We start from the raw sequence: 23272 nt of genomic DNA, 5'->3' as shown, positions 1-23272 counted from the left end.
TCCAATCAGGATTGGCGGTAGCGAGCGGTTCAGATTTGAAAATAAAAGTAATTAACACAGACATGTCTCCAGATGATAAAGAAGTACAGTTCAATTTTTTTGCTGAGCCCGCCTGATCCGAGCAGCTACATGGAATAAATAAGATTAGCCATTGGGACATGCGAGTAAATCTTCCTATATTGGAGAAGGGAGAGGGGCTTGGCGACAGTTGCAGAGCTTTATAGAGGCCAAGACAGAGGCAGCCATGGGTGCTCAACACAATTACTCTCTCAAACAAATCTTTTTATTTCATTTTTAGACTCACTGGACTTTTGTTCTTCGGGGCTTCAGAAATACAGAGGTTTCATATCTACCCTTGGCAAAAGCATTAATCTCCCGAGACATGAATGGAAAATTGGATCAGATAATACTCATCACCATTGGATTGGTAAAAAGGCTTCATTATAGTTTCCCCCCCTCCCCCTTTACTTTTCTTCCCTCTTCAGTGTCGCTTCTTACACAGCGGGACAAAATGTGACTAAAATGGAACTCTGAACATTGCCATTGGCAAAAAAAAAAAAAAAAAGGGGAATTCTTTCTTTTAACTGCAGAGCCATTGTACTTGTGATGTTCTCATCATATTGAGTGGGCTCCTGTGAAGATAAACTATTGATGAGAGTCTTAGTGTATCTTTATTTACTGAGATTACACCCGAACTGCTTCACTGAAAGGTTTCTGAGGAGCTTGTTGGTGTCGTTGAGGAGAATGAGAATGAAAACAGAAACGGGTGCTGTGATTAAATGATACGCATACTAAAATAAAATATTTCTTCTGAGACTTGGACGATAAGAACAAATAACACATCGCTGTCAATGATAAGAACAGATTTGGGGCTTATGAGAGGAAATATTTTAGGACTTGTTAACAAAATGCAAGCGACATGCGAAAAAAAAATAAAAAAGATTAATACTTTAGAAGCCTTTTGCGCACACAACTGTCAGGGGGGAGGGGTTAAAACAAGATTTTTTTTTTCTGTCTCTTAACAGACCTTGATCTTCTCAAATCCTTGTGTATCTGATGTTAAATCCATGTAATGTGGACTAAGACCAGTACAAAAATACATATAAAATACCGCAGAACAGATTGTAGACGACATCTTTGCCAAATCCTTGCTTGTTTGACCTGAAAGAAAAAAAAGGATGAATGGATGAGTTGTTTGACTATGAACGCATACTGAAGCATCAATTCACAGAAAACTTGCGGAGATTCTGCCATCCAACATAATATAAAGTAAATAATAGTGATTTTTTTTTAGTGAATAGTTTAGTTATTTCAGAAGAGCTTTTCAGTACAATGTTGTTGCTGTAGAGACACATAGTTCAGCACACACACACACACAAGTTATTTCTCTTTAGTGCGGCTTGCACTATCCAATACGTTTTTTATGCCCACATGTCAACAAATCCAATTTTTGGACACTTGTTCATACTCTTATAGAATGTACAGAATTAATTAAGCTTTCATACTCAAAGTTTGAAGAATGACTTTCTTGACCCTGCCATCTTCTTGCTTTTTTTTTTTCTTAACCGCATCCAATTATGGTTCGATCCCGCCGCTTGGAGAAATTGCATTTTAAAAAAGAACAAGAGACAAAAACAACGCACTGCCTCACTTATAGCAGTGAAGATGTGTGAAATAATAACAACTCTCCCTTTCCTGCCACGTGTGTTGAACATGTTTCTAACCTGCCGAGCAGCCAGGTAAAATAATATTTTTTTCAAAGCCTCCAAAAATGCAAATGAGCAAAAAGTCTGGAGAGATGCTGAGGTAATGACAGCCATGATGAAAAGACTCCATCAAGTTGACTCGGGTGAAATATTTTCAGTGACCTTCACATAATTGCTGTGTAAGTCACTATGGATATTTATGTTCAGTGTCTATGCAAATTTGTTAGTTTTCAAAAGGCAGCTATTTTGGATAACTCAACATTAAATCCAATAGCTGATCCTGCTTATGATTACAATATGTATTCATATAGGCTTAAAGTAAGCAAAGCAAACAACAAAGTTAGGAGTCATTTCATCTTTGTAGTTCTACTTTTGATGTAACTTAATATGTGACTCCTTGTTGACTGCAAACAACCCAGTGGGCGTGATTGGTATAACAATTTTTTTCTTCATTAAGGCCAGAGGGCATTTATGCAAGAGCTTGTTAATGTTCCCTAGCAACGAGTATTTGTGCAAATCCAACGCTGTGTAGCTAAATTATATTTAATAAGTGCCTCGTGGCAAATGTTTTTCTAATGTGTGACTTGCCTTGGTTTGGGGCGGTTGGTTTTCCGCATTGGATACAGGTCAGTCGAGGGGGCGCCTCTATTTCTGTCTTGACATGTGACTGGTAAGCCCTGTATGGATGTGAATTTTATCTAAATGGGCCATTGCAGAAAAATGGAAGTAGTGAGACGGGGAAAGCCAACTTCAGGTGTTAATTTATAACGCAGCTAATGTGCTCGACCAATGAGTGACCGGCAGGGGTTTTATTCTTTGTCATCTGTGTGGTGTCAAGTGGAACGTAATAGAGTATTTTGTAGTATCTGTTTTTGGTAAATTATACGTGTCCGTAGAGGCATGTGAAGCCAAATAATGAGAAGACAGTGAAAAATTCATCGCAGCAATTTTTCGCTTTAGAAAAATCACTCCTAGCAGTGGGTGCGGGAGCAAAGTTGGACCCTGGAATAAATGCAAAATGGTGAAACAAAAGCACCAGACTAGATCATCTTCCCATTCCCGTAATGCGTTTTGAGCCACAAAGCCGATGTGGTGGGATACGAGCGTGCCCGCCGAGGGGCATGCGTCGATTGAGTTTGCGAAGGCAGGGAGAGTGACCGCTTTAATGAGGTAAGATTACCACACCACAAATGATGAAAAATTCATGGTACAAGTTGGCGCTGGCGTAGGCTGCCGCTCAGGAATTTCATTTGCTGTTTGATATGCTTACTTGCTAGCTCAGCAGGCACTATTGTGTGACTGGAAGAAGGAAAACACACACACACACTTAGGGCTGAAAGTTGCAGCAATTACCGTGAATAGCCTTTGGAGACACAAAGAAAGCATGCGTGTGTGTGTGTGTGTGTATACGCTGCATGCATCTCTCTACTTGATGTATATTGTGTAAGTGCACATGAGCTGTTTGTGTGTGTTGGCAGCAGTGTGTGTGTAAGACGGCCTGTGCTCCGGTGAAACGATGCATACTGAATGTTAAACTCGCCCATCTCATTGGCATTGCGCTTGTACGACTAACTCCGATAAGTGCATTTATGGAAAAAGTCGGCGAGGCTTTATCTCGTCATTGCAGGTTTGATCGCGGATAAAAGGATTGGGCTAACAAAAAAAGTGAGAATATATATATAAAAAAAAAAAAGTCAAACCAATTCAACTTCACAGCATATCGCCGGCGCTCATCGGCACAGCCTCGATCACCCTGGACTCACTCAGACCGCCGAGCCTGCTTTAAGATAACATTTTCCCAGAGAAACTACTGATAATAGGTTTTGCTGCACATATTTGTCTCCCACCACCATCCCAGCCCCCACCCCAGGCTATCACAAGTAAAATTCTGCTAGCATGTAAATTCAAACGCCTATTCAAAGCATTTAATCCCACATTGCTGTTACTCCCTTCCCTAGCCTGAACATGCTCATGTTTTTTATTCCCATCTCTTTCTATGCCTTCAAACCTCTCCGTCCATCCTCTCTATGTTTGGAAATAAGACTCCAGCAGTGGATCCTTGGGGTGATGGTGATGGAATGTATTTGGGGCCCAGTAGCGTTTTTCTTTCCAACCTGCATGCAAAATTATCCCAATAGGGAATCTCTGGCTCCTGTTTATGACACCAACAGAGAATTGAGAGCACCATAGTAACAATGTGGCTCTTGTTGTTAAAAAAAAAAAAAAAATGAATTCGGAGGATTGGACGCTTGGCAAATATAGGTCTCCACAGTTAAAATATTTTACTGTCTGATACAGCTAAGGAGAAAAAAAGGACCCCGGCGCACAACCAGTCACAGGGAATGTCTGTCATTTTTTTGTTTTTGAACTTTTCGACCTTTGAAAGATTACTTACGTTTACATTTATTACATAAGAGAGGAAATGGTCCAAACTAATCCTCTAAGACTTAAGCAGTGGACAGAGTATTTAGAATTTATTTGTTTTCATCTTGGAGGCTCAAAGGGGCAGCCCTTAAAAAAAAAAAAAAAAAAAAGGATCGACTACAATGCCAACCTTGAGTGACTTACTCTGGCCTCAAATGGAGAAACTTAAAAGCAAAAGCTCATACAGCTAAGCTATTTTATTGTGTTATAATTTTTTAGGCTTTCAATGTTAAATTTGAAAAAAAAATGAAGCAAATCCAAATTAAAAAAACTAAATCCGACTTCAATCAAGTAATCCATCGCGTAAGTAAACAAACCATAATGACGGTCTAATACACAAAAAGCCCCCCAAAGTGCTCCCTATAAGAAAAAATAAATAAACAATACGGTTATGCATGTGCATGCATACAAAGCTCTCACACAAACTCAATTATAGTCAGCACTGTCTGTATTTTTCTTTCTCTCCCTGCTCAGGAGATTATGGTTTTGGTAATTTAGAGTATTTGCGCTGAAACTAAATGTTTCACCCTGCTTTCTAAATAGGGAGGAGGAAAACAAAAAACAGGAAAAACATTTAATTGATTTCCGCTGCACTTATTTTTTTTTTGCGGTGACCACAAGTGTTTCATATTCATGAGCCATTAAAACTAAAAGATGCACATTTTGTATATCTGACCCTTGTTATGCACAGCCAAGTCTATAATCTGTTCAATCAGGCCAAGTAATGAAAGTCAGAAACTGAGCCAACCCTCTTCTTTGTTCTATGTGTGAGACTTAATTCCACCTTCATTAAATTCTAACATCTAAATTACATTCATGCTGCTCAAAGTGAGCCATTTGATTCTGTGACCACACACATCTTCACCGTAACGCTCCGCCACTGAATGGGAACCGAACCCACGTCAAAGTCAGACGAGTGACCAATCAGTGACTGCCTTTTATCATCATTACCTAAAGATTTACTTACACTGGACACTTTCATATTAATTTTATCCTTATTTTAGAAAGGCTCCAAATTGCATACCTTCCCAGACAGGGTCGCAGCATATGTCTGGGTTTTTGTCATTAAGAGTCATGCATTATTTATTGAGAAATAAAGGAAAATGGCCAGATCTTATAATGTTAATGAATGAACCCTTGTGTTGGATTATGATACTGTCATAATGTTGGCACTGGTGAGGAAGCAGTATATAAAGTAGAAAGGCTACAGCGGCTCATGAAGGTCTTGATCGTAACCATTGAGTGGTGCATGTAGGACTTCAATCAGGGAGTTTGTCATTTTCTGGTTTCGTAGAATCTAGTTGGTGCATAACTGGTTTGATGTAAAAATGCAGTTTTACAGCATTTGGCGGTATTTTTTTATTTATTGTTTCTGTTGTGTTTGCAAAGCATACAGATAACATTTTTATTTATTTTTAATTTAATTTTATTAAATAATTTGTCTATTTCCATAAAAAAATAAAAATAATGAAATATTTTTGCAGGTTCTCATTAACATATAGATCCTATTTTATTGTATTCATTAATTTGTGTCTATTTCCATTAAAAAATAAAACAAATTAAATGAAATATTTCTGCAGGTTCTCGTTGACAATTTAGAGATCCAATTTATGCTCTAGTCACACTGGATTTGTATCCACATTTGGAAGAGGACCGACCCAATGTCTAGATATCCAATTCTATTTTTACTTTAAGACTTCCATCATATGTATATTAAATCATATAACCAGTTGGGACAAAACACTGGGAATTGTGTCAATTGAATCATTTTATGTAAATTCAGCCTTTGAGATGTTTTCAAACGTTTGTGACTTCAGTAAACTGGTGTGTTAGTGGTCCCTTAATGTTATACTTCTGAAGGATGGAAAGCAAATGCCAGGAAAATAACATCATTACCTTGAGGGTAATTGTTGTTGTTGGCACCGACATTATCGTATTATACTGTTTCAAAAGCAGATTCTGAGCTTGACCCCTCGGAACAACCTGGTAATCTTTAGTGGTCGAGGGTTGGGGTATCAAGGTCAAGTCTTACCTAGTAACCATGCAGCGTTTGATTGTCGTGCACGTGATAGCGATGGATCTTTTCAGAACTTCCATGCCGTGAACATCAGCACGATTAGAATTTTGACTGTGTAAGTCGTAAGCAAACTAGAACCGAAGCTGCTTGGCTATCTCTGACTCTTTATCCTCTTGTCATTTACCTCTCATCCCTGATTTCTTTACTAAGCCGACTCCAGCCGGATAACCCCGTAAATGGTTCGAGCCTCAGTCAAGTCACTGCTCCAGAATATGCTTAATTACAAACACGGGTGTGGATGACATGGAACTGTCAATGAAGCACAAACAGAGTAAAGATATGGACTCGAAACCGACTTGCAGAATCAACAATATCCATCATCGTTACAAATTAATCAGTCACTTTAGATTGGTTAGAGAAGAGATCAAAGAAGTGTAGGACTAGAAAAAAAAAAACGGTTTGTATCTTTCTGCTCTTGTGTATCATGATCTCATCTTTTAGTAACTTATTTTTAAAGCAATCACTGTGACATATGGAGCTGTACGAGGGGGGGGGGGACTAACAGAAAGTTAATCTGCCCCTGATTCCCATGGCTTGGCCATACTTCCCCCTTTTAATAAACTAGGTCACAACTAAGCACAGCCAATGCAGGAAATGGGAAGGAGGGGAAAAAATAGCGACTAAAAATACAAGTGTGGAGCAGAAAGAGCACGAAATCCACCGAAAAATGGAGAAATCAAAATAGGATCATATTTATGGGGGATATTTTTGAATCATTTGTTTGCTTTTTCCTAGTGTGACAAAGGAAGTCAGAAAACAGTTGCGCAGGCCAAGCACAAGATGCAGGCTAGATGTTAGAGAAGGTAACAGCAGAGAAGATGAAACACGGTTACAGGAGGGTGAAGGTGTCAACAGATGATGCTATAGTCAGGGCTGTCAGAAGTGGTCCGCAGGTGCACATGCACACGGAAGCCTGAACAGTGCATTGCATGTCCAATGTTACATAGCATGCACAAAATTGGTGTGTGTGTGTGTGCATATTTACATATATATATTTTTATAACTTAGTTATATAGTTATATTGTTATATTATAATAGATAGATAGATAGATAGATAGATAGATAGATAGATAGATAGATAGATAGATAGATAGATAGATAGATAGATAGATAGATAGATAGATAGATAGATAGATAGATAGATAGATAGATAGATAGATAGATAGATAGATAGATAGATAGATAGATAGATAGATAGATAGATAGATAGATAGATAGATAGATAGATAGATAGATAGATAGATAGATAGATAGATAGATAGATAGATAGATAGATAGATAGATAGATAGATAGATAGATAGATAGATAGATAGATAGATAGATAGATAGATAGATAGATAGATAGATAGATAGATAGATAGATAGATAGATAGATAGATAGATAGATAGATAGATAGATAGATAGATAGATAGATAGATAGATAGATAGATAGATAGATAGATAGATAGATAGATAGATAGATAGATAGATAGATAGATAGATAGATAGATAGATAGATAGATAGATAGATAGGATTACCAAAAAATTCCACACATGCTAATACAATGTATTCAAGAACTGTTGGGGTAGTAGGAGTGGCACTTCCTCGTTACTGGTTTGGCAGATTAGATAAACATAATATAGTATGATTAAGATTGATACAGTGTTTGAAAATAATAATCAAAACATGGCATTAGCATTACCACCATCACTGCGCAAAGAGCTGTTTTTTTTTTTTTTTTTTTTTTAAAACACCCAGTTTGACTAGCATCCCCTCCTGTGCTCTCCTGGGATTTAGTTGCACTTTGTCGTGGCAAATCTGCAGGCATGCTGTGTCTCCTCAAAGCTTCTCCAGCACCTTGGATGTGCCTCTTGTGGGGTGGTGGGGTGGAGGGAGGGAGTACCCAAAAAGGGAGTCTAGGCCTTGGAAATAAAGTAGCGCAGGAGAGGTGAGATATGAGACAGATGAGAAGAAAATGAGCAAAGTTTTCATGTTTTCAGCCTGTCCTTTTGATGTACACACCAAAACAAGCCCAAGCCCACATCAGCCCGTCCCAGTGGCCAACATGACAGTCGGCTTGGCAGCCGCTGTGCACGTTAGGGCTTCGGCTCCGCTCCGCCTCCGTTCCCACCCTGTCCTGCCGTGCTCATCCCTTTCCCGATCCCCTACCTCCATGGCTTCTCACAACACAACCTGCCATCACACATGCCAAAACACAGTTGGCACCCCAGGACGGATCCTTTCGTTTCTGCCAAACAGTCCCCGTGTGATGCCAACGGTTTTGGAAACAACACCATGAAACTGGTGTGTTATTTTGATGCACAATGCCCAGTTAGACTCAATTTATTATAAAAACAAAAACAAAATCTCGTTGGGTGTATTGGAGAAGAGAATAACTGTTTTTATTCATTCTGAGGAAAGAAGTTATGGTAAGAAAAGCAATGCTGTGTTAAAACAGTAAAGCATATTCTAAACTAAAAGAAAGGGCATTAAAATTGTTTAAAAACATCAGGTGATATCGGAGATATTTTATTCGCATCACACCACTATAATAACAAAAACAATGTTGTATTCCTATGGATTTATTTCTGTAAAAGAAAAAAAATCTCATGACAGTATGACTTGATTATTGAAATATTTAACTTCATATTGTTCGGCTTTAACTAAAAGTGTTCCTTTATTCTTTCAAAATTTGACTTCCTTAAAAGCATGACTTACGTTGGATTTTAACTTTACCGTTGTTCTTACAATTTTTTTTGAATCATTATTGTCAAAGTTTATTTGCTTAAAATTCTGATCATATTGTGTTATTCCAAGACATTATTATTATTGTGATATGAGAAAAATGACCTAATTCTTGTTCTTTCATGCCCTTATTTGATAAAAGTACAAAGTGTAGTAGTTTGACTATTCTCTCTTTATTCCAATTTCAATGTTTGGGTAAAATCTTGTGTACCAACTCTTTTTCTCTTAAAACTTTATTCTTGCACTGTTTTGACATTATTCTCACCATTTTTTTCTTTTACTCTCGTTGAATATTTGGTTACTGTCTAAAACATCTCCAAAGTACTGTTCCTTTCTCTAAATTGGAACAACAGATGGAACACACACACACACAAACACACACACGTTCAAACACACACCGAAGCATCAGTGTTACCGCACAGCTGCAACGCAAGCACACGCATAAACATAATTATTTTCCATTACTGAATTCCTAATAACGACAAGGCTAGTGCCAAATAAAAATAATTACAGCAAAGACAAGAATGCTAATTAGGAGAGGGATAATAATGATGTGCATACATGGCCAACAGTGTTGTGATCATCCCAGTTATTGTTCTTCATTGTCTTTCATCTCTGTTAAGAGGCGATGAAAATCAATGGCAGGCTCTCCCAGCAGCTTGGCAGCCGACTGACAGCGATGATGGCCTTCATCATGCACACACACATGAGCAGTTGTGCACTCACATACAACACACACATGGAAGCACACACAATCAGTGGCTGATGCGGGGGAGATTATATCAGGGTGAAGCTGGGTTTTAATTGATCTTGGTCACAGTTTAATGTGAGGCAAGGATTAACTGTTATCAGTGGAAGAGAGAAGAGCTTTGGAGAGGAGATATCACAGTCCCTGACGTTAAAACCGCTGTCCTTGATGACAGCAATTCAGCCATTTGACCCACAAAGATGTGAGACTACTGCTGGGAGGAAAAAAAAAAAATAAAGTGGAAAGCTGGCCAGTGGTGAGACAAGCAACATCAAGCCAAATTTAATCCCAATTTCCCTGACATTTTGGTCCACATCGAAGCTATTTCCAGCATGGTAAGAAGTCAGAGCTGGACCCATATCCCCCTAAAATCCAGAATTTATCACACCATATATTGAAAGTCACAAAAGTGTTTGATTATCAGCAGGTAAAGGTCAAGCAAGGGTCACCCTGGCAGACGAAAACAACCGAGGAATAAGATCAGTCCACTGGGGTCAACATTAATTACTAAAGTGCATTCTGGAAGCGTGAGGTGGATACCTGTTTGGAATCAGACATTTTCAAAGAGGGCTTTGGCTGCAAATGCCAGAGTAGGATTAAAAAAAAAAAAGAATGTGCCAGATGGCGACTCTTCAAACATTACACAGTTAAATACCTGCTTCATTCTATCTCAGGTTCGAACCAAAGAAAACATTCGGGATATCCTAATTAGACTGAAAAAAAATTTGGTGATACTATACAGTGGTTATTAGTGCATCAAAAACTGCCAATAAAGTTTTTAGGGCATTTATAATGAATGTTTTACATTATGGGTGAAAAACTGAAGGCAGATACGGTCGGACACATCGTTGAATGTGGCCCGCGAAGACAAATCAAAACGTGAGTCCTAAAATTGCAAATTGTCTTCACTTTTAAAAAATAGAGCTCGCATTTCTTTTTACAATTCATCTTTTCAAAATATCTGAACATTCAAATTCACCTGTTTTACATCATCCCTTATGCAAAAAGTTATTTTGTGATTTGTAAGTCATTTAGCATCACGGAACAGATTGTTTTCAATTCCCAATGTTTGACTGCAACTGTGATGCGGTGGATCTTTACATGACACTCGCTTTCGCAGCACCGTGTTTCAGTGACCGCGCGCTTGCTAGCTCCAGGGGGTGTAGACGAGAAAAACAAATCATCGCAGGCCTTGCTTCTTTTTCGCCTCTTTTCTCCTCTTGGAAGCTTTTCTCATCCAGTCCTCTCCATTGACAGTAGACTATAGTTCAAGAGCCTCTTAACAGTGGCCCTCACCCCACTCCACCCCCAGCTGCAAGCTTTGCTTCGAGTTCCCAAGACAACACTTCCAAAGCAAAAGATAGATGAAAAATCAGGGACAGCACGATGTTCCGCTTCTCCGTCGAGGATCCGCTAAATGAGTCGGAATTTAATTTGCGAGCCTGGCGTCGTTCGGGAACTTGCGCAAATGGTCAGTACGCCATTGTGCGTAATGGGCTCGACCCGCGAGATATACCGCGGAACACGATAGTATCAGCAATTAAGCTCCTTTCTAACACTTAACTTGCGATTCACAACATTATTCAACACTGTGACTGACATGGTATTGACTCTCCCTTTGTATGTGCTAATTCAATTAGAAATGTTTTATGTGCTCCAGCATGAAGCATTCAGCTCTATAGTCACATACCCACACAGAGACGCACCTTTATGAGCAGCAAACATGTCAGCCCCAACTCATTCCGAGCCATAAAAACATATTTATGGAAGCATCAGGCCATTGAGCCACAGAAATGTTTGCCATTTTCTTTGCGCTCTATGATTCCATCCAAGCATCGAGATTGATTCTGAGAGCTCCTACTGTGCACACCCCCTCCGCCCACCTGAAACCCGACCACCTCTCTCCAGCTTCCCATTAGAACTATGTATTATGGAAAAGGCCTTGTTGCTGTTTTTGTTGTTGTCATTTCTGAATAAGCATTCCCTCAGTCTTCACGTCACTCAAAACTGAGTGGAACATTGGAAAATATGTTTATACGCAGTGGTTAGGACATCCGCCTCACGACTCAGAGGTTCAAGGTTTGAGTCCATCTTAGGCCTACCTGTGTGGAGTTTGCATGTTCTCGCCATGCCTGCGTGGGTTTTCCTTCGGGTGCTCCGGTTTCCTCCCACATTCGTGCGCGGTAGGGCGATTGACAACCCCGAATTGATCCTAGGTGTAAGCGTGATTGGCTGGCGACCAATTCAAGGTATAGGCGGAGTGTAGTTTGTCTTTTGCCCGATGTCTAATGAATGGACTTCAACTAGGTTTGATAAATAACTTGAAGAAGCAAGCACACTTCCCTTCTTTGGAGTGAAAAAGTGCTTTGACTTTTAGGTTAAGTGAGTCTTCATGACTTTCAATTTATTTTATTTTCACATATCATGGCAGAATTATTTGTATCTCTGCAAATCCATCTTTGCATATTATCAACAAATGTTCACGGGAAAAAAATACGAATGATATAAATGTACTACCGGTGTCGATGCAGTATTTTATTGCCCGCAAGGCCCAATACAAGTCTCATATCATCCGTGGAGAGACAGATTGTCATACGGTAGGACGGTGGCAGTTGAACAATCCCCAACAACAATTGTGCCTGGCAATTGTCAGCCTGTCATTTCTAATGGCCACACTGGGCCATAAAGTGACACATGCAGCAAAGTTGTGTACCTGAGTGCTGGCGGGAAGCCACCGTGATGTCTGCACTCGCACTTCATCTTTTGGGGCAAGAGCTGAATGCCTGCAGTGTTAATGTAGAGATTGCTAGGGATGTGAAACTCATGCATGGGTTGTGTTTGTGTGTCCCAGCAAGTGCGCAATTGGCGTCAAGCTTCCCCGCAATGAAGGACTCACTGGGCTAGGCACTACTACAGTCATTACATCCACGCTTTCGCACAAGCAGATGGCGAAACAGATGATCCCCGCTCATCTCACTCATGACCATCCATATTTATTTCATGGTTGCTGGCCCACAGACTCCCCATGCCCATCACTTCTCCATGAGTGCCTTGGCAGGGAGATGGCTGCCGACGCACACAAGTGTTTGGAAAACAAACCGGGCATGGGAAAAAAAAGTGAGAAAGAAATCAAGTGCGAGGAAAAAGCTGTGAAAGGCAATAAGCAAAACAATGGTTCTCTCCAAACGCTCCACCATCAAGGCTTCACATTGATCAAAATGCCGCAAATCCATGAGTAGTTCTGAGCTACCGTTTGTGACGAAGGTGCCGGTCGATGCTTGTTGACGTGATTTATTCCGCTTCTTGGGGTGCCAATAAATGAAAGGTCTGATTGGTTTAGTCTTTGCTGGCAGCTTGGCTACCTGTGACTGGAGGGAAATGAGCAACCGATCCTATGACTAACTCCTGGAAAAGCCCATACATAAGCAGCCTGTCCCCTGGAGCCTGGCCAGAGCTAAAAAGCCCAATTTAGTCCGCACCGACGCTGTTAAATGCTACAGGCGATGACAAGAAGTCATTTTTAAATCCACTTGACCGGCTCAATACACGATGGGTGACATCAGCGCTGTGTCGGTTTTTTTTGCTGAGGCAAGGAAAGTGGGACCTTTTACCTGATATCCTAATTATTTCCAGCCTCACTTCTCTGTTTTATGTGCAGATGTGGGCATTAACTGCTCCTATGATATATATTCTGCCGCCATCATCACATCTTACCTTGGCACTCGCCTTTTATTTTCCTCTCCTTGCTCTTTTATTGTGCACGTCTCAACTCGGCGGCCTTAGCGCAACATAACAACGTCTTGGACGATGGGTGAAATTTAGGTTGATCATAGGAAGTGACATAGAGGTGTCCCTTCGGGGCGAGTGGCTGAGTGAGCAACTCAATTAAGAGCAAACAGCCTCAGACAGGGACGCCCGTGTTCGACTTGATCTCTCCGGGCTGCAGCGGGGGGGTGAGGGAGGGGGAGATCTCAGCTAAATCTTGCCTCGTGTTTCTCGGCCGGCCTTGGGCGTTCGGGACTGGCACTGGGCTCCTCACAGCCGGCGGCGTGGGTGACCATGTGCTCCACTTACTCAGTCGCAGATGATTCAACATAACCAAGGGGAAGGGGGAGGCCGCAAGCAGGACACGTGACGCAAAATACAAATGATTCCACTGTAGCTCAGTTCCATAATCAGTCAGTAAAGGAGGCGAAGAGATTCGGAGAAGGGACGTTTAGGTGCAACCAAACAGGCGTTTATCGACTTTTACCTCGGAGCAGGCACCAAGGCACGGCTGGTGATCAGGGCAACTTGTTGCCATACAGTTTGCAGGGCCGCAGACCGCCGAGAGGATCAGAATAGAGATAGCTGGCTATATCAAGGCTAAGGACGAGCTTGCACATCTAAGCGCAATCATTTCCAATAGCAATAAGCCGCTCCAAAAAAAAAAAAACCTGACGCCTCTGGCAAAGCTCTTCTATTAAATTGTTGAACCTGAAAATAGGTGCCTTGATTAAAACTGAAAAAAATTATATGCTCTGGAAGATTAAAAGCTGTAAAAATGTGTTTGGTTATTCATCTCTCTGTCAGTGAAGTGTTAATTGCAAACTAAAAAAAAAAAAGCAAAGCAAATATTTATTTGCAATGGTTTTGTTGTTGCTTTTTTTTTTTTTTTTTACCAGTTCATTAGCATACATGTTTGAGTAGCAACAGCATGGCGCTTCGGGGCACACGCACACACGAGAGTGAGTAACAAGCAGAGTTGGCAACATTCAGCTGTCAGCATACACATGGAGATGGTCGGGCATGAGAGGAGAACACAAGCTCTACTGCATCTTCATTATGACTAATAAGAGTACAACTTCCACCAGAGCAGCATGCCGTCACAATTACTCGCAAAATATGGTGTGTGGTAATGGGATCTGGCACATGGCTGCATTTCTTTTCCATGTAACAAGAAAAGAGACATCTATTGGCAAAAGTTGTGACAATTCTCTTGCCTGGAAACATATTTTTTGACTCAACATAAGCAATCAGTTTTGTTTGAAATTGGAAGTGTATTTGTTAATTTATTCAGTCAGATATTAATTGGGTTGGCAGTGAATGAGTTAAAAGAAAAAGTCTTTCTAGAGGTCACGTGACCTAAATCTGCTTCTTTTCTATGGCAATCTGTTTTGGCCTTAACTGTTATTTTGTCAAGGCAAACTGAAAATTCATAATGTGCATTGTTTAGAAATATTTGAATTGATTATGGAGAGCTCGTACGGTCTTGTGGGTCTTACCCAGAATTCTTTGCTATAACTTTAATTAACTTGGTAATTTACTTGATATTAACAAACAAGCGTGCTCGTGCATACCATTACCTATATACTATTTATACACGTGTAATGAAAATGAAGACAGTTCCATATTCCTGCACAGCAGTAATTAGAGCATATGAAAATGAAAGTTAAAAAAAAAACATACCTGTATTGCAGGTTTTTTTTTTAATTGCATATTCTATTCAACTATATTCCCTTGACATGTTGGTTAATGGGTTGAATTCACTTATGAGTGTAACCAAGAAAGTTGTGATCTTGTTTTAAACTAATGTGAGATTTGGATAATTAATTGCTCGGGTGTTTCAAAAAAATCACAATGTTTGTGAACAGGCAAATCGGAATCTGTAACAATGAGTTGACTGGGTTATCAAAATATTATGTATATATACAAAAATGCAAATTAATATTTTTTTTCCAAAATGTGACTTAGCTTGGTGAACTTCCATTGGAATCTCAAAAGTCTATTCATTAGGTACATCTGCTCGATCTACTTGAATTTGGAATTTCCAAATAATTACGATATACCGCGATGCACATGTGTCTTTCTTTTCCATCCTATTGTTTAGATTAAGCTACTACTATTTTGGTGCAATGTCTCTTCCTGTCAAAGTAGCTGTGTAGTGACATAAAACTGAGATTCCATCTTGTGTGCCGTATATACCCCCTGCAAAAATATCAGGCAGGGCCTTATTGATTTTCCCGGGCCAGAAAAGCTAAACACACAACAGTAGCCTGTGGTTGAAGACCCCATTATCAGTCTTGGTTTTGTCATAAAAGGTCATTATCCAACTCCACCTTCTAATAACGACACATATCTGAAACATTTTGAATGATAAGACAGTGGATATAAATTTACGTAATTCCCAATCACGTAGGCTCAGAGTGACAGCTTCTCTTTGAGTGAATAGCAAATGCGCTGCCCAGCGTCACCTCTGACTGAGTGCAGGAGGAGACGGCATGTTGACCCGCCGTCTCTCGGCAAGGATAATGAGCTTTATTGCTCACAGCAGCAATAGCGTGGGCAGCCGAGGTCACCTCATAATAACCTCTCATCCTTTAAACAAAAAGCAACAAGGCCTTCAAATCTTTTCTTAAATCTTACCGCCATCCGAGGAATCCAAGTGAAAATAACTACGAACCAAATATGCAAAGAGCCTGAAGCGCGATCGAGAGCATCAGTGAACAATAAGAAAGGCAACACCAGCTGACATTTTCAGGTCAGCGTCACTTCGCTCTTCATCTCCGGCTTTGTCTCAGCTAGTTTTGATTAGCCGCGGTGGATTGCAAGGGCCCACGTTCAAAACCGCTCGTCGGCCCAGCTAATTAGGAGCGACAAACAAAGTAAAAAAAGAAAATCAACACTGGCCTCTATGCAGTCTTTTGAAAGAACTGAGCAGTACAAACGTGTCACTGCCAACTAGCTGCCCCACACTCCAACCCCGTCGGGTTGTAGTTCCTTTGAGTCGGTGGACAAGGAGGAGGTGGACAGTGCCATCAAACACATGTCATCTTCCTCGATTGGGCAGGGAACAGAGGTGACCCAGGGTTCTGTACTGTTTGTGTGTGCGTCATGAGCTGATGGGAGCAGATAAGAGGGAGACGGAGAAGACAGCCACCCACCGCAGGCCTGTCAAATATGGACACTGGGGACATCAGTGTTGAACTTCTGCAAGCCGTTACTATCCTGTGTATAACCTGTACTGACTTTCCCCAAAAACTCCAAAGATGCCTTCAGTTGATCAAATATTTATTTGATATGCAAATTATAGTCTATTAAAGTAGGCTCACTGTTCATAAGTGATGATTTAAACAATTTAAATCGTATAACATAAGAGGATCTTTTGGATCTTGTTACTGCTGTGGTGATTGTTTTATGAAGTAAAAAAAGATTTGTGCGAATATCTTACCTGGATTAAATGCTAAAAATGATCCGTTCATTATCATAAATATTCTTCAGGTAAGACTTAGACAATTTCAATATAATGGGTTAGGGTTACCCGAGTCCTAAAATATTGACGATTATTTTGATAATTGATCATTGGTCGATTAATCGATTAATTTTTGCAGCTCTATACAGCACTCTAGTAAAATGATTATTTTTAGATTATAATGCCACAGACCGAATTAGCGAAGGATGTTTACTGAAGTTTAGCTACAATTTATTTTTTTTAATCTGACAAATACGTTATTACTGTAACTTCCATTACAATTCCAAAACAAATCAGTCATCGATTTATTTTTCTTTTAGTGTGCTGCGAACCCAAGACAGGGACGAGAACAGCTTTCCCATAACGCACAAATATTTAATTTCAGTTAGATGTTCATCATGAACGATAACAGTAATCCACCGTGTTGATGTTTGACCTCTGACATTTGGAGGCATACATTTCCACAAAGTTTGGTTCTCTAATTACATTCTTGGCCCTCAAACTGTACACACAAGAAACTTTGTGCCCTCTGTAAATAATATTGGGAATTGAACGCCCCTCATTCTCACCTCATGATATGTTGTAAACAATTATGTACCCTAGTGAAAAGAATTGTGACCGCTGGGTGCAGACATACCACATCCATACAACACTTGCTGTAATTATTTGGAGAGTAACATCAGCCGCAGCAGAAAAATCAATCTGTTATCCTGAAATGCGTGTGGTTATTGACAAGAGTCCATATTTATTTTTTACCACCTACCCTGTTATGCTACAACTTGAGTCGGGTTTGTAGTTTTTTGGGTGGATTTGGAATGATGCAGTACAAACATTGCACCTTGCTAACATTAAAAAAAATTTTAGTGAGTTGGTTTTTGTGGAAAAAAAATGAACTTCTTGTACTTAATTTTGGTTTCTTGTTTTTGTCTGCTTCAAACCCATTGATGGTGGGAAATGTATGCTAAGAAAAATTAAATTAAAATATTTTGTGCTGATAGAAATAAAATAATAATGATGATAATAATAATAATAATATCTAAAATATATGGAATATTTCCATCTGCATATGAACTAACCTGGGAAAGAATGACTTAAAAAAAAATTTTAGTCATTAAAACAAAATAAAAACTCAAACCACAAAGGCATTCTGGAGAGCACAGACCTCAGCCAAGTTGCAAGACTGTTGTCTGCATATTAATACTCACAAGGTTGCTCGTAAATAACCACTTAAAACAAATATCTATTCACAAAATGAAATGTAAGTGCAAGTCTATTCATCAAGAAAAATAATATGAAGCTGTTCTGCCAAGGGGAATTATGAAATAAGCAAACATTATTTGCAACAAAAGCCAATTAAGATACCACAAATGCAAATGTAGAGTGAACATATCATCCAATTAAATACAATACAAATGTTTCTAGTCCATTTTTGAGGCAAGTTTCCCCAAAAAGCCAAATCACCCCTAGCACCACAATTTTTTTTTGACAGCATAGACAAGAGAACATACATGCCCTCCAAAAACAATTTAATGGGTTCTTGCTGTGCACACGCAGCAACTATCCACTAAGTTACATGGAAGTCACCAGTACAGTTTTTGCATAATCCTGCTGACTAACACACAATCCAACCAAGTAATGGGTGACAACAATAGCTCTCACCGTCACGCTTTTAATTAAAACCTCACTTGTATAATCTGCCAAACTGCAAATGTGTCATAATGTGGTTATCCATCCAATCATTTTCTACCGTCATTTCTTTTTAGGGTCACAGGTGAGCTATCTTTCGCAAGATATATACATCACGGCTACTGTGAAGACAAAACTAACATTCACACTCTGGTGCACAGGGCTTCAATTAACCTAACATGCATGTTTTCTAACCGCAAAACTGCCGTACCTAGAGAAATGCTAATATGTTTATCGTTATGAATCTCCATTGGAACGTGACCTTGTTTGGGTTCATGTAAAATGCTATTTACATGGCAGCGTCTGACTGCAGGTGTTGCTTTAATTGAATTAATATTGGACTCTTGCTATCCATGTAAACATAGCCAGCCAAGCATCAAGGGAAGCGCAACTCATTGGCCCAGCAGAAGCTAAATAGCTCTCGGCGAGGCATGATTTCATTGAGGCTTTAATAGAAGTGCTAATGGCTGCTGACAGACACGCTCACACCCTGCCCACCACGCTGTGTCTTATTGTTTTCCCCAACCAATCTCTGACTTTACCCCAGAGTGATTTCATCTGACCTTTATCGGAGTTCAATCCGCACAGACCCGTATAGCACAGGTGGCAAACTCAAGGCCCGGGCGCCAGATACGGCCCGCCACATAATTTTATGTAGCCCGCGAAGACAAATTGTGCATTAGATTTGTGTGTCATGACGAGAATTGCAAATTGTATTAATATTTTTTATGTTTGACCAGTTTTTACCCGTCTGATTTGAAAACAAGTTATTTGTCAGTTTGTTTTGTCGCTTTTACTGTATAGAATATGAGGTGCTCGTACATTTATTTGGGTTGACAGTCATAATAAGCTATGACTGCAATGCGGCTCGCGGAAAAAATGACTTTGACACCCCTGCCGTATAGGATTAATGAGGATCGCAGAATCAGGTGAATTTCCAACGTAATCCACAGAGTATACATTTATCTATCTGTTATCTCTGCACCAAGTGTGTTTTAAAACAAATGTTCATCCACACTCGCTTTCAGTCACGTACGTACCGTAATTTTCAGAATATAAATCGCGTTTTTTTTTCATAGTTTGGTGGGGGGGGGGGGGGGGGGCGATTTATACTCAGGAGCGACTTATATATATATATATATATATATATATATATATATATATATATATATATATATATATATATATATATATATATATATATATATATATATATATATATATGGGGTTTTTTTTCACTTTTTTGGGCATTTTATGGTTGGTGCGACTTATACTCCGGTGCGACTTATAGTCCGAAAATGACGGTATGTTTCACGTCATCCGCGAAAAAACGCAACCAATCATTCCATGCGTCCGTATGTACACAAACACGCTACCAAACACGGACATGCGGTGTCACGCACACTCGTATGAAAGTGTTTGTTTATATGGCTCGTACCCTGTTTGAGCCGCAGCTTGGCCAGCCAACCATAATATTTGCCCTGTGGCAGTCACAACACATTTGCTGGGCCCAGGTCTGCGCACATTGCGTTAACAGGTTTTAGCTGCAGTGAGGGCATGTCAACCCAAGAGCGCACTAATCAATCATATTTCACTTCAAGCATGCATGGGCTCAACCGCAGCTTACCATTATCCCTCCTTCCCAATTTACACTTCCTCCTCCGCCTTAGCGTTTGTGTTTGTCTCCTGAGCACAAAGTGCGGCAAAACCTTAATGAAGCCAACAGGCTGCTCACATGGAGAATAATGAGCAAGTTTCGGTTGAGAAGGAACCACAATTTCTACTTTCCATTAAGGCACTTGGGTTACAATAATGAATAGTACCGTCGGGATGTGTGTTCAATATACCGTGATTAAAAGGTCAACCCAGCTCAAGAGTTGCATATTTAGACCTACGTGCAGAGATGCGTGGGTTATATTATCGATGACTTGATGCTAAAAGGTTCTTCCCACGTAAAGAATGTTGGGAAAGCTAGCTAAATTAAGTTCATGTAAACATTTTCCGTCTTTCATCTGTTCAGGATAAATGACCGTATCCCCCCCTGCCCTGCAGAAGCCCTAAGGGCAACATCTTCACTGATATCAATCAGCGACCAGTCAAGATTTCAAGTGATTTCAGCGGAACTAATCTATTTTGTTCTTTGAAAGGGCCCCTGTTTTCAATTTAAATAGTGAGTCTTCCTAATTTGACCAAGACCCGCTTCAATACAGGGCGAATTATGTGGAACGGTTGTACCCTTCAGGCAGGTATGTCCCCCCCCCCCCCCCCCCCCCGTTTCGCAAATGGGCTCCAGATTTAAAAGTCACTTGGGATGAACGTCGGAGCCAAAGCATGAAATAATAAAACTAATATTTACATAAGGTCCCCCCCCCCTACCCCTCTTGTCTTTTTTACCACTCAGGACTGATAATGCTCTCATTCAGGTAATCCGTGCACTTTAGAAAACACAGCGTGGCTTTACAACAATAAGTGCAAAAGATAATGAAGTGGCAGGGCTAATTGGGCAACGTTATTCCACAAGCGAGTGTGGCAAGGGCAACATTAACTAGCTCTCAATAAGCGCTTTTCAAAAAACACTTGGAGTCATTGTGACGATTTGACCTTCCAGAGCAAGTAGCAGGGAACGTTTGCCGTACTTGACGACGTGATGGAAGCAGGGAAGAAAATACAATCAGGATGTAGTGGAAGGAAGTGAGTGACTAAGAATAGATATAGGAAGATGATGTAGACCAACAAATACGCAGGCTAGCTGCTCTAAATCGGGTCTTATTAGAAAATGAGTTCATTATTTACTCAGCCCTGCTAGTTGGATGTGCATATGTTGGATTATATTTGGATTTTTGCTATTTAACAGAAGATCAACTTTTACAACTTAAGTAAGAGACAGAAAATTCAGCTCTGATGGGACTTTACAATAAAAATTCCCATTTTGAGTTTACAGTCTCAAGATAACATTTTCCAGTTAGCCCAATTTGACTGCAACACAACAATATATATAAACTGTATATCACACAATGTTCCGCCTGCTTCACAGGGCGAGGTCAGGAAGACTCACAGGAAGTGTGCAAATCACAACTCCTTTTCAAATCAAAACAACCTTTTCCTTTTCCTCATCCTCAAACACAAGCTGTTCGGCTGCCCCTGTCTCCCAAGATGTCCCAAGTAACAGATGCTTTTCCTGAGCCTCTTGACAAGAGATGAGGGAATGAGGCCACAGAAGCCACTCTGCCAGATGTGACTAAACAAACTCTTGTTTGCTGTGATTTTTTTATTTTTGTGCTGATGATACCTACCTTGAAACCCGAGTAGTTACGTTTTTATTAGCATCTGAAGCTGTAGAAGTACCCACAAGATGCTAATTCTGGTTTAAAGCGGAATAGAGCGAGCAGACGGCTTATTTTGAGGGACATAACGGGATATGTTGACCCCCCCAAAAGACAGCTGAGATACACTAGTAGATCTTTCTCCCTGTCGTTAGCCTGAACAGAAGGGATCATTGTATGGTTGTCTTCTTTGGGTGGCAGCTGGGTGAGCAAAGTACAGGTACGCAATTTTGAACAAGTACGAGCAAACTCTTCTAATTTTGCAAATGAGGTCCACGAGGCACCACAGTGGGAGGTTGATTATTCAAGCGGTGTGTTTACATGTTTTTTTCTTCTTCCTGCCCTTCACAAATGCATTTTCTTTCCCAAAGCGAACCGACAAGACGAGATCCAGAAGAAAGATGAGCAGCGGGTATCGACGACAACAAAGAGGTCTAATGGATTCGTTCCACTTGATGGTTGGGCTCCAATTTCGGAAAAGCAGCACGGAAGATGACCACAAATGTGAGTGCTTATGATAATCAGGAGAAAAGTATGATACATATTAATGGTTACACTGAAAGGAATGTGGTATTGATTTCGAGCATGTGGGTATTATCTTGCAGGCGTTTTAGCTGTATGCTATATTCTGTGTGTATCTTTGCGGTACTTGCGGAGGTACGTTGACTAAGCGTGCCAAAGCCATTCCAGATGTTACGTTTGACATCATGTCATCTCTACTTAATCAAGATGAGGAGCAAGTCTATTTGGATCTAATGCCGCTCAAACAAGGCGGTTATTTGGAAGGATATTTGGCAGCATCAGTACGCTTTGATCCCCCACCGTTGACCTTTTATAAACCCAACATGACGTGTACCTTTTGAGCGGAGACAATTTGACAAATAAGTGATGACCGTTCACATTTTTAATTTAGTAGCCGGATGAAATATTAATCACAAAACCTTGATTTATATTTGAAAAAAGAAGTCCCATCGTTACCATCCTCGGTCTTCCTCTCTGTCATCCATCTCTTTGGCTTGCTCTGCTGATCTTTAACAATTCCCTCCCTCCCTCCTTCCTGGCCCATAACTAATCCTTATGCCTCTCACATAAACTGCAGGTCTGGCACTATGCTGCCCAGTCACATGACATAAAGAGTGTGAGAGTGGCGCCAGACAACGCTCTCCTGTTTCTGCTTCTCATTTGGGATTCCCTCCATTGTATTTTACTGTCATTCCATAGTCAGCATAAGAAGCCCTGAAAGGTAGATAACTATTAATAGAGTTTGCAGAGCGTTGCAGTCATATGGATGGCCCGGGCAGTGCTGTGACTAAGTAGAACCGATGTCTCCAGTGACAAGTGCTCGTGTTG

General features: G+C 40.2%; 1 protein-coding gene across 2 annotated transcripts in view; it reads left to right on the top strand.

The window, feature by feature from the left end:
* The window catches only part of kirrel3l (kirre like nephrin family adhesion molecule 3, like), a 103081-nt gene that overhangs the window by 40941 nt on the left and 38868 nt on the right, over nt 1-23272 (top strand). For both annotated transcript variants that reach the window (XM_061288723.1, XM_061288722.1), the window contains exon 3: nt 22294-22426. In XM_061288723.1, coding sequence (XP_061144707.1) covers nt 22324-22426 — 103 coding nt within the window. In that variant the 5' untranslated portion in view covers nt 22294-22323. The remainder of the gene's footprint in view (nt 1-22293; nt 22427-23272) is intronic.

This window comes from Syngnathus typhle, linkage group LG10, assembly GCF_033458585.1.
Source record: "Syngnathus typhle isolate RoL2023-S1 ecotype Sweden linkage group LG10, RoL_Styp_1.0, whole genome shotgun sequence".
Classification (NCBI taxonomy): domain Eukaryota; kingdom Metazoa; phylum Chordata; class Actinopteri; order Syngnathiformes; family Syngnathidae; genus Syngnathus; species Syngnathus typhle.
This window is presented reverse-complemented; position numbering and strand designations above follow the sequence as displayed.